Source organism: Pararge aegeria, chromosome 5, assembly GCF_905163445.1.
Source record: "Pararge aegeria chromosome 5, ilParAegt1.1, whole genome shotgun sequence".
NCBI lineage: Eukaryota > Metazoa > Arthropoda > Insecta > Lepidoptera > Nymphalidae > Pararge > Pararge aegeria.
Window position 1 is genome coordinate 15,389,986 of NC_053184.1, and position 12,862 is coordinate 15,402,847.

The 12,862-nt window shown below is 34.9% G+C and overlaps 1 protein-coding gene across 1 annotated transcript; it reads left to right on the top strand.

Annotated features, from left to right (window-relative positions):
- The first annotated feature begins 1,246 nt into the window (after positions 1-1,246).
- LOC120624024 (trimethyllysine dioxygenase, mitochondrial) lies at positions 1,247-11,950 on the top strand. Its single transcript, XM_039890332.1, has 8 exons — positions 1,247-1,319; positions 3,206-3,305; positions 4,560-4,672; positions 5,067-5,287; positions 7,120-7,295; positions 8,094-8,318; positions 9,380-9,513; positions 10,645-11,950. The coding sequence occupies exons 1-8, from the start codon at positions 1,259-1,261 to the stop codon at positions 10,779-10,781; spliced, it is 1,167 nt and encodes a 388-aa protein (XP_039746266.1). The 5' UTR covers positions 1,247-1,258; the 3' UTR covers positions 10,782-11,950.
- Positions 11,951-12,862: the final 912 nt, after the last annotated feature.

Here is a 12,862-nt window from a genome sequence, read left to right on the forward strand (position 1 = left end):
ATTTCATCGAAGCGTTCAAACGGAATGACTGCATCCTCGATTTTTTCGGTAATTTCAATACCCTCCGTATGCCGTTAGTATTAAGAAGACGAAGATTAAAAGTATCGTAGATGCATTTCCAAGATGTGATCAATTTCATTACTATCAGTGAGTCGAACATTAGATCGTACAAATGAGCAAAAGAACAAACATGCACACTTTTACATTAGTAATATATGAATGAGTGGAAGAAGAAAAAGAAGATATGCTAACCCTTTAACGTGCGATAGTGGCAAGAAGGAGAACATTTTTTTTTTAATTACAGTTTCTTCCCTCTTCTATTTTTTACTGGTCATTTGCTATAAATGTTTCCCAAATTATACCAGATAATAACCTTATTTTCTTAACGTAGTTCGTCCGTTGATTTATAACATTCGCGTATCTTTACAATTTATGAGCCTCCGACAAAAATCATAAGATTTAACGTCTTTTTCTACGAAAAAGTGTTTTGAATTTACGCTTCTTTTAACAATATTCTCACAATATAAAACTTCCAAATAAATAATTAAATGTAGACCATAAATTCAATGGTCCAATCAATTGATATACAATTAGCTCAGATAAGTGAGTAGGTAAAGACGGTAATTTGTTACTTTAAAAAATATAAAACTGATATAAGATAACAAAACCCAATTAAATTTAAAATATATAATATAAAAAATAAAAGGAGTGCAACTATCCTAAAAATTACCCAATATGATAAAGAATTTGTACTCTAACTCTTTCCCTGGCTTTTCTTTTGAGGCATTAATATAAAAACAGCCAAGTGTGAGCAAGTAAACGTAAATATTATTATTTTATTTTACTGAATGAAAAAAAGAAAAGAAAAATGATTTATGCTTAAGGATATATTTTAGAAAAAGATAAGGTAGTAGACTTTCGTTGCAAATGTCAAAATGTGTTAATATGACTTAGAAATTTTGCTGTTTTCACAGCTCCAAGTGACTTTTGTTTTGAGTGTTTGATATTAATTTCAACTTGATATCACCAAGCGTTGCTAAGAAAAGGATCTTAACTGACTGACAGACAATTAAATAATCTTGAAAGTGTACTTTTACTGTCTGAGGAACGAAACGCTAATGAAGAGCATGACCCCCACCAAGGTTCAACAATAAAACGTACAACAATTATGAAGATATTAGCAAGTGACCCCTATGTTCTGATAAGAGCGCTCGTTATGTCTTATCGTTTTGTTGTGAATTAATATGTTACATATTGTATGTTTCGCGATGTGCCGTATTATAACAACCAATCAGTCAGTCGAAGCACAATCATGTCTGGTAAGTAAAATAAATAAATCAGATTTAATTATCATTCATTTTTTTTTATGAATGTTATATTTTAATACTTATTATCCTATTCCGGTCTAAGAGAAATCCAAAAAATCAAATATCAAACAAATTGGTCCAGCCGTTCTTGAGTTATAATTGGTGTAACTAACACAACTTTCTTTTATATATATAGATTTTATAGTTTTGCTGACTAACCTTTATTTGTATATTCATCCGTAATAAGCTTAACACAATTGTTAATAATTATTAGGAATTCGGCGGTATCCCCCACGTTATTTCGAAAGTGGTAATTATTAATGAATCCTTGAAGCCCACCAGCCCGCATTGTGGAATCGAGCTAAAACCCTATTTCAGAATAAGAGAGGGAGGGGATCGTGCCTAGCAGTGGGATGTTAAAAGGCTGATAATGTTCATGATGACGTTTGGTGTTGTTATATTTAAGTCTACTATAGTTAAAATATATGTCCACCAATCCGCAATGGGCCAGCGTGGTGGACTACGGTCTAAACCGTTCTCAATGTAAGAGGAGATCCGTGCCCTTTAGTGAGCCGGTAATGGCTTGATGTGATGATAACGATGATAGTTAATATTTCTACAGTTCTGAATATTTAGACTTAAAAATACATAAAATTTCATATAGAATAACTACTTTATGAGATTTAATAATGAAGTATCATTGTAAAAAAAGTTGAATAAAACTTTAGAGAAATCATAGAACTTACGTCGCTGCCTATACAAAGTCTAGTAATTGCAGTAAATGTCAAAGTGAATGGTCAAAGTGGGCTATTAAAACTGCTGGACTAAAGGCACTAACTAGGCAAAAATACGTGACTCGATTTCAATGGGTCTTTGAAATTGTGCAACTTTTTAAAGCTGGATTATGCAGAACGTTGCACAAATCTTTGTTGTTGGTTTGTTTCTCAGTTCTCACTTCTATCATGAAGAATTTAGTAATCATCATTACTAGCCTATTGCCGGGTAATAATCTGGGCACGGATCTCCTCTCAGAATGAGAAGAGCTTTGGCCGTGCTTCACGTTCACCACGCTGGCAATCAGTAGAATGGTGGACTTCACACGCCTTTAGAACATTATGGAGAAGCCCTTATTATGCATGCAGGTTTCCTCACGATGTTTTCCTTCTATTCTACGTACGATATGTGCGAGCGCTTGGCTTCCTAGACTCTAAGTCGCAATACAAAAACTGGAATTCTCTTTCCGCTGATGAGTGCTTTCGAATAAAGTTGAAAGAACAGCATTTACTAAAGCAAGCTCCAACTTAGTTTATAGGGTACGGTAAATTGATTATGATCGATTGCCACCAGCGGTAAATAATTGTGACTGCATAACCTCGTATTACCTAAATAACAACCATTGGAAGATGCAATTCCCATAAAAAATATTTTTTTCGGGTTATATTATTTCTCTTCAAATTTAATTAATTCCTTTTTTGTTCTCGTGCGGAAATCCTTATGGATCCACACTACGGGTAGGTGCAGTGGTTATGTCGGACTCTTACCGACTAATACCCTACGGTTATCCAACAAGTCACCTTGTGACTGGGTCACAAGAAAGCTTTCGCAGACAACCGAAACCCAACCAGCGGCGCCCACCGAGGCAGATCCCCCTCTGAGAAACACACTCACATCAATATCCCTAAACACTATCGAAGGCACACCAGGAATATAGGGAGTATCTTAATTTCATTTAGGAATAAATTAAATTTAAGTATCCAGTATTAAGACAAACAAATCAAAAAAATATCAAATTGGTCCAGCCATTTGCGAACTCTTCTGAGACACACGCATGTTAATTTACTTTTATATATGAATAAGATAAGATTAAAGATAAGACATTACAATAGATTTTTTTTCAGCTATTCAATCAGTAAACATTGAAGATAGAGCCTTAAAAGTTCTCTTCAATGATGGAACGTCTATAGTGTTCGAAGACTGTTGGCTTAGAGATAATTGCAGGTAATTCCTATATCTGAACAATTACGAGGATCTGGTTCAAACCAGCGTATAATGCATTAATTTGTCTAATTATTAAATAGGCTGCAAATTTGCACTGTCCTATGGTTTCTGGTGGAACGCTTTGGTTTGAATGTTAATGACGGAATAAACTTGTTGGAATATGACCATATATTATAAAATTATTTTCAAAGTATTTCGAAAATATTTTCCAACGTAATGACCAAACAATCAATACGTGGCATTCTCACCTGGAAATACTACCTAGTAGAATTAGGAAACTAATTTGGATTTTTACACACACAAAGAAAAGTCACAAAGACGCATAAGAATAAGAATAGAAACAAGTATTGTGAAAACCAAACTTGCGAGTAGGTATACTAAACTATCAGCTTATTCAACGTGTTAATAAAGGCTTTAGAGGTGCATTATGTACTGTCTCTGAGACTGATCTGTAAAGCTGAAAACCTAATAGATTTTGCTGCACTGCCATAGTTTTTACTGAAAAATCCGATACAACCCTAACATCAACTACTAAACTCCTGTCACTTTATTAGGTACGTCGCGTACCGTAGGTACTATGCGCGTGTCGGTCTTTTTTCTTCAATAGGGTTCTCATAAGTAAACACTTAGAGTGTTTTGAATTCATTTGTATGGAAAAATAAATATGCTTCTTTTGATTTAATATGTTTACAGGGTTTCCTTATGAAATATACTTATGCATTCTTCAATATTATTTCGTAATTCTGTTTCACGTTGTATATACAGGAAGGTAAAGAGTCTGTTAAAAATATATTCATTTAATGATTGCGAACTTAAACATTGTCTAACCGAGTGGCTCATGATATCATATTATGAAGAAATTAAGGCTTTACTCTATGTTATCATATGAAAAACGTACACGTATTTACAATTTTATTTTATTGTCTGATAATCCAAAAGTTTTAGTTATTATTTCCCCATAAAGCTTTTTTTACGGAAGGGCGGGACATCCTGACACAGGTGTATTACTTGTTTATAAGTATGTTACAACAACGGATCAATGCTTTGTAAAACCTTTTTATGAATAAAAAATTGTTATTTTTTTCATTTCACGTACCTACGAGATAGTTGCCGACAGGACGAGCTGCCAAGCTATTTTGTTTAAGCGTTTAACGTGTTATGGGTTTCATATAACTTAAATCATCATTTACTTCTAGTTGAGATTGCAGTTAAGGACTAACTTCATACATACAATTAAAAAAAAATTGCCCGTAGGTGTTCGATGTGTTACGATGCAAAAATTATCCAGAGATCTAAACATTTACTCGACATACCAGATGTAACCATTAACAGCGTGGAGTACGACGCAAGTAAAGTTCTAATAATATGTAAGTGTTAAGAAAAGTAATATGCACAAAACAAAAGTAAAAAAAAAAACCCAAAATCGTAGTGAATAATTAAAGTAAATTACAATATAAGAACTTTCTTTCAAAGTAAAAAATAACATTACTGATATCGAATAGATATAGCAAAGTTTTCTTTTTTTCGAATCAAAATAAAATGAATACTGCATTAATTTTATTTTGATTCCGAATAAAATATTTTTGTATTTTCTGAATCTTTGTTATTAATGATATTGAGATATATATATATTTCCGAGTCCTCCAATCCGCACTAGACAGCGTGGTGGACAACGATCTCAACCCCTTCTCATAGTGGGAGGAGACCCGTGCCCTGTAAAGGGTCGGTAATGGGTTGATATGATGATAGATTTTTTTTCAGGGAGCGATAATCATGAGTCCATTTATAAGGCAGATTTTTTATCGGAGTTTGAGTACAAAACTTGGACAAACAAAAGAAGACGACGGCCGCTTCTCTGGCGTGGAAAAGAAGTGGCAAACAAAGTACCTAGAATCCATGTCGACAAGTTTCTTGGCTCCGTGGAGGGTGCTGAAGCTGTTTTCACAAGCATTGTAGATTATGGATTTGCACTTATTGATGGAGTACGTATATTATAATTTTACAAAAAATACGCATCAAATATCACACTTAAGTTTTGAGTATTATTAAAAGCATAACATTTTAATTATAACGATATATTTAGTGATAGTAGATTGTGAATCAAGTAAAGTTACATTGCGTTTTACAGTCGAGGTGGAATTAGGCGCATGACTTTTTAAAGCGAATGCGCTAAGAAATCCTAGAAGGTAATAAGTAGGTATTGTACCATACACGTCATACCCAAATTTTCATCACACTTGTAAGGATAAAGACCAAAACATCTTTGTTGATTAAAAATAAAAATCTGTAGGTATTACCCGGTAAGATTAGAATGATCCATCTGTAAAGGTGCATATAACTTACAGTGAGGTACAAAATAAACTTAATCAGGTCATCATAAATAAAGCACAAGTACGGTAAATTTTAATAAAATACGCGTGTCTAATAAGTGACAAGGTCCACGGTACGAGAAAGAAAATATTGCCTAATTTTCTATTATATCAGTTATTACCATGATATGTGAATGATCTGTTATGTATCTACAATAGTATAACCTTCTTATTCTCACAGGCAGTGGTTTTGGCAAAGCCAGACAACAACCACAGTCTGGATAACATATGCATAATAACACATTACGATATTTAAACAATAGCGTGCATTTACAAATCCTAAAAATAAATATCTTTTAATATTGCTGAGTCAAGAATCATGCAATCAAAATAATTTTAATTTGTCTATGAGAAATGGGTGACGTTATGAACACTTATTTCCAGTATTCAATAACACGTCGTACGTGTTTGATAACATAATAACACGCAGAGTGGCTTTTCTAGCAGCGGTGCGCGTTGCTGCCTTATAAATGTCGAGGTCGCGTAAAAACCGATTAGGGGTTGAATCACATTCCATACCCTACCTAGGTTAACGCGCTTCCATCATATATTGCATCGTCGCTTACCATGAAATGAGATCGCAGTCAAGCGTTAATATTTCTGCAAACGTAAATTACTTTTGAAAACCACATTGAAGAATATAGCCATATTTGGAAATAAATAAGGATTTAGAGTTTTAAATTAATGCAATGGATCATTGGCATTGTAATAAATCATGAATTGCACACGCCAGACTTAGGTCTAATTTAGGTTACGTAACAGCCGAAATACCCATTTCTGAATTAACAACACATCATCATGTTAAACTATCACATTTTTCAATTCAATGGTATTCTTATATATAAGTAGAATGTAGAACTACCAAAAAAACAGGCATGAATTCACCATAAAGGCGAGTCATATTTGTTTTTTTTGTAATGTACAAGTATTAAACAAAAGTTTTTAGTACAAGAATTTTTTGTAGAAGAGCGTCCGGTCAAGTATCTACTACAGCCATTCTTATTTCTGTCGCCAAGCAGCATTTTTATGTGTTCCGATTTGAAGGGTGTTGGAGTAGTTACAGAAAGTTTACTAAAGTTAATTAATCTTCCTTAACCGTTAAAGCAAATAGTACTTTAATTGCTTAAATTAAAAACGTACATAACTCCGAAAAGTTACAGGTTCGTGCCGGTGATACAGCTCAGCACCCTCGGAAAGTCAAAGCTGTAATCACTAGGCTATCACCGCTTCATATCACCGAAAGTGATAATGATTATTATATATATATATATTTTTTTTTTTTTTTTTTATATATTTTGTCTGGCTTTGGCCGTGGCTAGTTACAACCGCCAGACGCGCCGCTCAGCGATTTAGTGTTCCGGTGCGATGTCGCGTAGACACCGATAAGGGGGGGAATGTAACTTGTAATGGAATAATAAAAAAAAATATTATTCAATACTCTTCAGCTGGAAGTATCAATGGAGGCGACAGAGAAAGTTTGCAAAGCTCTAGGCGGTATTCAGCATACGATGTTCGGTGGGATGTGGAAGGTGCAAAACAACATGTTGCATTCTGATACCGCTTACACTAACATACCGCTGTCGCCGCATAATGATAACACTTACTTCAACGAGGCCGCGGGGTGAGTATATAACAACGAGTTTTTGGAATAACATAATTAATATAGAAAGTTTTTATATTATTAACACCTGGTCCATGTTTTCCCGGGAAGAGACTGATATTTTATAGCTATAACGCCGCCCAATTGTATACGCTCTTTGGTACCTGGCTTTTTTGTGAATTATTCCTACTTGTGTTAGTTTTTTTGATCATAAAACGAAAAAGTAAAGCAAAATATTTTTGTTTAATAACCGCATTTATTCTCTATATAACTGTATGTTATACAACAATAAGTTATAATACCTTAGATAAAAGATAGTTAAATACCACAAATGGTCAAAAGTATTTTTTTTATTTTTTGGACTAAAATTGAAGAGAGCAAGAATTGTTTGCTTGTATAAATTAACGCACCTATTTTATTCTTAGTATCAGCAGCTACTTAAGGTTTCGTACCCGAAGCCCTAAGCCTCCACTGTCTGTCTGTGCATCTATCCATTTATAGACAGTTGACAATATAGATAAAAGTTCATGAGATCAACTCAGAACTTGTAGAGTTCATGTTTCCACAGAATTTGCAGTCACTTATAATAGCGAGCAACAAAAATAAGAAATTGTAGATTAATTATTCTCTTTTTTTCCACGAATCGTTATTTTTTCTTGGTCTTATTAATGGTATTACTTTAAAGTATTTCATAGTGGTCTTTTTTTTATAAATTGATAATTTTTCCAAGTGTAGGTAAAAACATTAATAAAATTTTAAAATTATAGTGGTCCTTGTTACAAAAACTTTTGCAAGTTTTGTTTAAAATGACTATTTCAGGCTACAAATTTTTCATTGTCTGGAACATTCCAATGGAACTGGCGGGGAAACGATCCTCGTGGACGGATTCTACGGAGCGTCACAGTTGAAGAAAGAGTACCCAGAGGATTATGAATTTCTCACTAAATTTAACGTTGAAGCAGAGTACATGGAGGACGGTCATTACTTAAGATACTCAGCACCAGTCATACAAGTGGATAATTTGAAGGATATTACGCAAATAAGGTGCTTATCTTTTGCCCATCCAATTAATTAGTTACTTAGGTCAAAGTTGTTTTCCAGCGCAATCGAATGATTGTTTGTTGGAACTAATTACTGGAAGCAAGACAAGGGTGAGACAATGTTGTCTTATTTGCAGAAGTCTGCAATCTTTGGCAGCCCTGAACACACGCAAGCTGTCTTTAGGGCGGGCAAAAGGCAAACTACTCTTTTTGATTTCTCTGAACCATGCGCATGTTTCCTTTGGGGCGACAAACTGCTATTGTAAACAGTGACTGCCAGTGCTATCTACTGCGTCAATTAATCGCCTGTTGATATTACCCAGTAGGTAGCACTTCACTTTCGATGGGCGAATTCGAATCACAGCACGCACCTCTAACTTTTCTAAGCTATCACTTGCTTCATCGGTCAAGGAAACATCGTGAGGAAACCTGCATGCCTGAGAGTTTAACATAATTTTCTCAAAGGTGTGTGGACTACCAATCTGCGCTAGGTCAGCGTGGTGGACTACGATCTTAACCCCTTCTCATTTTGGAGGAGACCCGTGCCCTGTAGTAGGCCGTGAATGGGTTGATATGATGATGATGATGAGCTATTATGCATTCGCATCTATAATATTAATATGGTTTCTGGAACAGAACCTAGCACACTTAATTTCTAAAATATTAAAAGCATACAGTTCGCAGACAGATTTTATGCAAAAAATCACATAGGTCCGTACGTTGCTCTGTTGCTTATAAAAAAAGGGATCACGAAATAAACACGTGATTTCGTATTTATAATATTAGTAACGATTTGGCACCGGGACTAAGATAAAACCTTCTCCAAGGGTGAATGAACGGCTGGTTTATGGTTGTCGCTGCGTATTTTTATGATAACTTTGTACAGTTATTTCTCTAAAAGTTTCAGAAAAAGTTGTCAAACCAGTTCTTGATTACGAAAATGGAAGCCATCGACTTTCCAACGAGCCTTGTGTATAAGCACTTTTCCTTACTCGTTAATAATTATAGAATAAACTAAATATGTCAAAATATATCTAGTACTTATATCATTACACATTTTGTTAGGTTCAACGTTTTCGATCGTGCACCGATGGCATTCTCCAGTCGAGAGGAATGCCGAGCGTACTATCGCTCGCTGAGGAATTTATCAAGATACTATGAAAATCCGGAATGTCAGTTGAAGTTTAAACTTGTGCCAGGTAACGTTTTAATGAAAAATATCAGTGATCATTACCAAGAATGTGCTGGGAAACATAGCAGGAGTTTATTCTATGTATTAATAATTATTATTTTCATAATTTTGTCTAAATACTAATATATAACTCAGTTTGTTTCTGAGGGCCTAGTTTAAAAACCGGGATAAAAAGAAAATATCCCAACAACTCAGATTTTTCGCGTTATTCTTATTTGGTGTTTATCGCAGTCCTAACATTTTATCGTGATCACCCAAGGTCCAAGTCTTACAAGACATGCTCTGGTATAGTACGTCAGCAGCGTCCTCTTTGCTACGAGTACTACTAATGTCTACTGCAATCATCAACCCGTCGTTTCCACGTAGTTATAATAGGGAACTCCCATATGCAGGGCCGTTAGGATTGGCCTTTATTCCAGCATTGGACTCGTATAGGCTATTGATATTTGATAATAATGATGCACAGTTAATTTAGACTGTTAGATGCATTTAGTATAAATTATATATTGTTTATTCATGTAGGACTATCACAGGCACATATTATAGGGTGAGAATAGTATTAAGAATTCTTTGTGGAAATTAAAATATTTCAAAATAATATTATATACCCTTTTTGACGTGACAACGTCTTATAATTCGATGGAGCCGGCTGCACGCACGAAAAAACATGACGTATGCGGCGTTACCTCGCTCTGAGGCGTTCCATTCTAGGCTTGAAGTGCAAGCAAGAGCGCGGAACGAGCGACAAAGAGGCACAGTCGGCCTCCGCGTTCGACATCTGTCTCTCTCCTACTTGAGTGAGCTATCGTCCGCGTGGACAGCTTCTATACAATAATACATTTACATGTTTTCGGCAAGGATGAAGTGCAGTGAAAAGTGAATGTGGTGTCAATTGTTTATAGCAACGATAATATCTATCAAACAAATAAAATTAAAATTTTCTTTTGAAAAATGCAACCATTCCATCAGTATTTTCTTACGACGTTGTCACGTTTAACTATAGTCAGTAAGCCGACTTTACAGACAACCAATTTTTTTTGTCATAAATACAGTACAGCAGTACAATTTTGTCAGTACATTCTATTGAACACAGCCAAGAGAAAAAGTTAAGGTGGCAACATAATTATTTTATTTTCAGGACTTGCTGTGGTAATAGATAACTTCCGTCTTCTTCACGGTAGAACAGGTTTTACGGGTAAACGCGTGCTTGGCGGTAGCTACGTAGCGCGCTCTGAATGGCTGAACAAAGCACGAACATTGCGCGTTATCAACTAATTGTGTATAGCGTTAACTTCTTATCTTTTGTCTCCTTGCTCCTTTAGTAGTTTCTTCCTTATTCAATTGATGAACTCCGGTCTTCAAAAATCTATACTGACGGCTCATGGTATACATAACCTATCTCATAAGAAACGAATAATTAAAATCTATTAACTCAAATAAGAGTGAAAAAACACACCTCATAATAATTCATAATTCATTTATTTCAAGAAGGCCCAGTTTGTAAGCACTTTTGAAACGTCAAGTCAGTCTGTTTGCAGTGACTCTACCTCCTAATCTCTACTCTAACATTAACATCTACTGTATTTTTGCCGTTGTATCTATTTACGAAACTTAGAAAAAGTCATATTTATTGCTAGCTAGACAAGATTGACATAAGGCTAGATTGACATATGAAAACTTGTATACAAAACTCTTCTTTATCTTATTTAAATCAAATAGGGTTAATTTGAATATTTCCGCACTAGAAATAGCTGTGTCTGTTGATCCCTCACGAGGTGGACAGACGATAAAGACGGGTCTCAAGGAGTTACCGGAACCAATCATCACAATACCGTACAGAGTTGAAATCCGTAATAGTGAGTTTACCTATTAGGGGTATGGCAAGTTATAAGCCAAACCCCTAATAGGTTCCCACGCGACATAGTACTGTGATCACGTAAATCGCTTAGTGGCACGTAGTGGTCTTATAACGCGTCTTCAGGTCAGCTCACAAAAAGTAAAACAAGTAAACTAGCCAAAAAAATGAAAATTTGGCGTTATTTGGCTGCGAAGAGCCTTTCCCACGGCAAGAATATGGACAAATTTTATAGCAAAGATGGTGTAATAAGCGGTATTGACGCAATGAACTTTTTTTGTCAATTTGATTATTCATAAAGAGCTTCTATTATGTTTTGTGTCCAACCTCGCCAGGACATTAATAACATCCTGTCCTCTGCCGAACAAAGCAGCGTCCTTTAACAAGGATTACATGTAATGACGGATTAGTATGGCATTAATATTACACACGATCTTATTAATGAACATGGGATAGGGCTTGTGGCACTAATCCATAGCTTATCCTTTTCTCGCCTCGTTCCATTATCTATTATGTACGTTTGACAGTGACGAATCATGGCTATTTTCCGTTCCTGCATTTATTTAATCAATATATTTTTATTTATATAGATAGTCTTTTTATTTATTATTAAACAACAAGTACCCGAAGGTAAGCCTCAGAAAAGTGAAATAGTACGGGAGGTGCGAGAGAACAGTTACTTTTTTTTTTAGTTAACGATTAGCCAGCGCTTGACGTCAATCATGTCATGGACCACACTTGCTTAGAAAATGCCTATTAACGTGGCAGGCAACATAGTTTCCACATCTTTATTGTCCATTTTCAGTATTCAATCTATCCGTAATCTGTGGATTTATTACTTGGCAACGTCGCTGTCAATAAATATCATACAATTTTTAACAAATAACAACTTTGCTAAGCGGCTTAACAACGGTTTGTGGATGCATTGCATATTCAAAGCGGACGTAAGTAGGTATTGGTACATGTCAGTTCTTACTCCTCGTCTTTGTCTTGTTTTACCGCTTACTATTGTATCTGTATCAATTACATGATCAAGCTTATAATATAATTGGTCATGTTATTATTATTATTATTAAACTCTTTATTTGTATATCACAACATTAACATATACAAAATATAATAAAAACAGAAACATATAAAAAGAAGTAGAATACAAAAGGCAGCCTTATCGCTTAATAGCAATCTCTGCCAGGCAACCTTTGAATTAGGAAAAAAAAGAAGAGGAGAATAGACTGCTGGTGGTACAAATTTTAAATTACATACATGCAAATAACTACATGTTATAATAAGACTATTTGATAATCAGTGTATATCAGTTGTTGGTGTAAATAAATAAATACATTACTCCGTACATTGGCACAGTTGTTTTTTGGGCTTGCTGTTAGTCTTGGAGGCGAAAAACTGGACCACCAATCGTGACCTCCAGGGACTACCAGTTGTTCCACGCTGAAGTTCACGAGTCGTAAATTTACACATTACGTTGTTAAGCAGTGTACAACAC

Bases quoted from the DNA above. Each gene is read 5' to 3' on its own strand.
- LOC120624024 (XM_039890332.1), top strand. From the start codon at position 1,259: ATGTTTCGCGATGTGCCGTATTATAACAACCAATCAGTCAGTCGAAGC. The intron at 4,673-5,066 runs GTAAGTGTTAAG...ATTTTTTTTCAG, and splicing joins AAGTAAAGTTCTAATAATAT to GGAGCGATAATCATGAGTCC. The intron at 9,514-10,644 runs GTAACGTTTTAA...TTTTATTTTCAG, and splicing joins GAAGTTTAAACTTGTGCCAG to GACTTGCTGTGGTAATAGAT.